Source organism: Triticum urartu, chromosome 3A (genome assembly GCF_056163025.1).
Source record: "Triticum urartu cultivar PI428250 chromosome 3A, HENAU_Tu73, whole genome shotgun sequence".
In the NCBI taxonomy this organism is placed as follows: domain Eukaryota; kingdom Viridiplantae; phylum Streptophyta; class Magnoliopsida; order Poales; family Poaceae; genus Triticum; species Triticum urartu.
Genome location: NC_141875.1, coordinates 368,997,836 through 369,001,792, shown reverse-complemented (window position 1 = coordinate 369,001,792; position 3,957 = coordinate 368,997,836). Strand labels below are relative to the sequence as shown.

General features: G+C 56.0%; 1 protein-coding gene across 1 annotated transcript; it reads left to right on the top strand.

Annotated features, from left to right (window-relative positions):
* The first annotated feature begins 331 nt into the window (after nucleotides 1–331).
* Nucleotides 332–3,431, top strand: LOC147979732 (uncharacterized). Its single transcript, XM_087515326.1, has 3 exons — nucleotides 332–856; nucleotides 931–1,496; nucleotides 3,098–3,431. The coding sequence occupies exons 1-3, from the start codon at nucleotides 332–334 to the stop codon at nucleotides 3,429–3,431; spliced, it is 1,425 nt and encodes a 474-aa protein (XP_087371452.1).
* The last annotated feature ends 526 nt before the right edge of the window (nucleotides 3,432–3,957 follow it).

Here is a 3,957-nt window from a genome sequence, read left to right as displayed (position 1 = left end):
ACTATCCACCTCCAAGCAGAACTACCCCCACTACCAGAAGATGTCCTATCACGTTCATTTTGCTGCCAAGAAATTGAAGCCATATTTCCAAGAGCACCCCATCACTGTGGTCTGCACAGCCCCACTTGCCGAGATCATTGGAAGCCGGGATGCCTCAGGCCGAGTGGCCAAGTGGGCCATAGACTTGGCCCCCTACACCATCTACTACCAACCTCGCACTGCCGTCAAGTCGCAAGCGATGGCCGACTTCCTCGTCGACTGGGCCGAGACCCAGTACCTGCCGCCAGTGCCAGATTCCACCCATTGGCGGATGCATTTTGATGGTTCAAAAATGCGCACCGGTCTAGGAGCCGGCATCATCCTCACCTCTCCCAAAGGCGACAAGCTCATATATGTGCTGCAAATTCACTTTGCCGCTTCCAACAACGTAGCTCAATACGAAGCACTCATACACAGGCTCCGGCTTGCCAAGGAACTCGGCATTCATCGGATCCTATGCTATGGAGACTCCGACTTGGTGGTCCAGCAGTCATCGGGCGACTGGGACGCCAAGGATGCAAATATGGCCAGCTACCGATTCCTCGTACAGCAACTCAGTGGATACTTCGAAGGGTGCGAGTTCCTCCACGTGCCAAGAAATGACAATGAGCAAGCCGGCGCCTTAGCACAAATTGGCTCCACCCGGCAAGCAATACCAGCCGGCGTCGCCCTGCAACGCCTCCTCAAGCCGTCTGTTAAACCATCGCCAGAGCCGGATTCCATCTTTCTGCCGGCTCCTCCTAAAGCAGTCGGATCCGACTTAAGAGCCCCAACAGTCGGCACGGGAACTTCGGCAGGCGTCCCGGGGACTGTAGCAGTCGCACCTGGCCCTGGAACCTCAGAGCCCGGCCCGGACTGCGGCAGTCGGCCCCGGGGACTTCATCAATTCAGCAAGTGACGGCAGACTCCAACCCACCGCCTCCTAGCCCAACCACCCTCGTGCAAGTGGCAGTCCTGGCAATCGAAGAAATTGCAGCACCTTCATGGGCCCACCCCATCCTCAACTTCCCGGTGAACAAAAAACTACTGACTGATGAGATCTTGGCCCGGCAGGTGCAACGCCGGGCAGCAGCGTACACAATCGTCAACAGAGAACTTGTGAGGCGCAGCGTCACTGGTGTTTACCAGCGCTGCGTGGAGCCGGAGCAAGGCCAAGCAATCCTTAAAGATATCCATCAAGGCGAGTGTGGTCACCATGCGGCTTCAAGGGCACTTGTTGCCAAAGCTTTTCGCCATGGTTTTTTCTGGTCGACTGCTCTAGAAGACGCCAAAGACTTGGTCCAGAAATGCAAAGGGTGCCAGAAGTTCCGCTCCAAGCCTCATCAGCCGGCTTCTGCACTCAAGACTATCCCCATTGCTTGGCCCTTTGCTGTCTGGGGCCTGGACATGGTGGCACCATTCAAAATAGCACGAGGTGGCATGACTCATCTGCTTGTCGCGGTGGACAAGTTCACAAAGTGGATAGAAGCAAAACCAATCAAGAAATTGAATGGTCCGACTGTTGTGACTTTCATCTCCGACATCACCATCCGGTATGGCATACCACACAGCATCATCACCGACAATGGCACGAACTTCGCCAAAGGCGCCTTGGCCCGTTTCTGCGCGACGTAGGGCATCTGACTGGACTTAGCGTCTGTAGCCCATCCGCAGTCAAATGGCCAAGTGGAGCGAGCAAACGGCCTTATTTTGTCCGGCATCAAGCCCTGACTGGTCGAGCCTCCGGAGCGTTCGTCCGGCTGCTGTCTTGACGAGTTGCCGGCCGTCCTCTGGAGTCGGCGCACAACCCCGAACAAATCAACCGGCTTCACTCCTTTCTTCCTCGTCTACTGTGCCGAAACCGTCATCCTGACGGACATAGATTCTGACTCCCCTCGAGTCACCATGTACACTGAAGAGGAGGCAGAAGAATCACGACAAGATGGTGTCGATCTGCTGGACGAGGGTCGGCTGTTGGCACTCAGTCGGTCCACCATCTACCAGCAGAGTTTGTGCCGATACTACAACCGAAAGGTCAAGCCAAGATCCTTCCAAGAAGGAGACCTTGTGCTCCGGCTGATCGAGCGAACAGCCGGCCAGCACAGGCTCTCGGCACCTTGGGAAGTCCCCTTCATCATCAGCAAGGTGTTGGCCAACGACTCCTACTACCTCATCGACGCTCAGAAGCCTCGAGCACGCAAAAGAGATAACTCCGGCAAGGAGACGGAGCGACCATGGAATGTGAATATCCTTCGAAGGTTTTATAGTTAAAAGCAGTATGTATCACGCCAACTTTTGTATTAAGTACGAAGACTCTTAGTCCCCCAAGAAGAGCTCGGGGACTGCCCTCTTTTATCTATATGATAAGTATTACGCCTGTCATTTGTGTTATCTGATTAAACCGTCTAGCACCGGGTTCGACCAGTCAACCTGGGGGCTTGCCGCTTTGTACTATGAAATGCTTCCTGCAGCCGGACAAGTAGTGTGTTGGCACCTTAGCTTTCTCCTGCCATAGGACGTAGTTCGCAGAGCGACTGTTCGGTTGGCAGGAGCTAAGGCGAAAAGGGCGACTGCACGAAAAATGGCTAAGGACCTAAAGCATACACATAGTCCAAGCCGGCTTCTCGCCTCACCGACCGGCTGCCGAGCAGCCGGCCAGCCGGCTTCTACTTAACTTGCTAGAAAACTCTAGCCGGCTAAGTATTTGCCTTCCCAAAATTGGCCAAGTACTTGACCCAGCCACAGTCCGCAGAGCAGCTGTTCGGCTGGCAAGACGGCAACCAAGGGAAGGCGGCAAAGGAAAAAAGCCAAAAGAGCAGAAGGCAAGGAAAGATAGATCTCGGATAAGATATTTACACATCAAAAGGACCTTGGCCGGTATCCAACATGAGTTTGAAAAACACCCCGCGGGTGGAATTGTGCAAAGTTAACAAAGTTTCTTGAGACTAATAAGCAGGATGAAATAAAGGGAAAAAGGCAGCTTAGGAAGCAGCAGGCAGGTTCGACGGAATGGTGGAGTCGGTGGTGCCATCTGGTTGGGCGGTCGACTGGTCGGTCTCTGCTCGGTCACCTTCAGCAGGAGCCGGTTCGCCTGGGCATGGCTCGTTGCTGGAGGCACGGTCGAGTTGAGGTTGGTCGTCCGCTCCGACCTCTGGCACCTCCTCTTCGGTTTCTTCCTCCTCGTCGTCTTCTCCTTCGTCACTGGAGTCGATCACCTCGGTCGAGTCCTCGCCATCCTCCGGGTTCAGCCCGAACCATTCTGGTGGTGCCTCGGCACCGTTCTAAGCCAGCTCCGGGATGAAGACGCCGCTGTCGGTGTACTTGGCGATTGCTGCCGCCCGCCTGACAAGCTCACCCTCCGCCGCCGCCAGCTCCTCCGGGGCTTCCTGGAGAAACGTGGTCAATTGGGCTAGATCTAGCCCAGGGTACCACGCCTTGACGAATTCCAAGGCCCGACGCACTCCAGCCCGGACCAAGGAGCCCTTCCACGCCTCAAGGAGGCCGGCCGCCACCTCCAGCCAGTCGGCAGTCCGACTGGGGGTGCGCGGAGCTGGCATGTCGGGCCACAGGGTGGCGATTGCCTGGGCGCTGACCCGCTGAAGGCGGCGCAACATCCGATGAGTCAGCTGAAGACGAGCCTGGATGCTGAGAAGCTACTCGCAGAGAATGCGAGGGGCATTGGCGGCGATCTCCTCACCTTCCGCCCTTCGTCCTTCGCGGTCGGCCTCAATAGCCTGGTTGGCGGCACCAGAGTGACCGGGAAGAAGTCTGCCAGGACCAAAAAGCAAAGAGTTAGAACAGAAGTGAGAAGTCGGCTTGATCAGAAGCTGGCAGTTTGAAGAAAGAGTAAATAAGGCGGCTTACCTTCGACCATGTCCTCGATCTTGCCAAAGCCGGTCGTCAGCATCGCCTCCTTGTCGGTCCAGGCGGAGCGTTCGA

Excerpts from the sequence above, each read along its gene's own strand:
- LOC147979732 (XM_087515326.1), top strand. The coding sequence starts at position 332 with ATGCGCACCGGTCTAGGAGCCGGCATCATCCTCACCTCTCCCAAAGGC. Across the intron at positions 857-930 it reads GCGTCCCGGGGACTGTAGCA|CAAGTGACGGCAGACTCCAA; the intron begins GTCGCACCTGGC and ends TCATCAATTCAG. Across the intron at positions 1,497-3,097 it reads GCGGTGGACAAGTTCACAAA|GAGCCGGTTCGCCTGGGCAT; the intron begins GTGGATAGAAGC and ends CACCTTCAGCAG.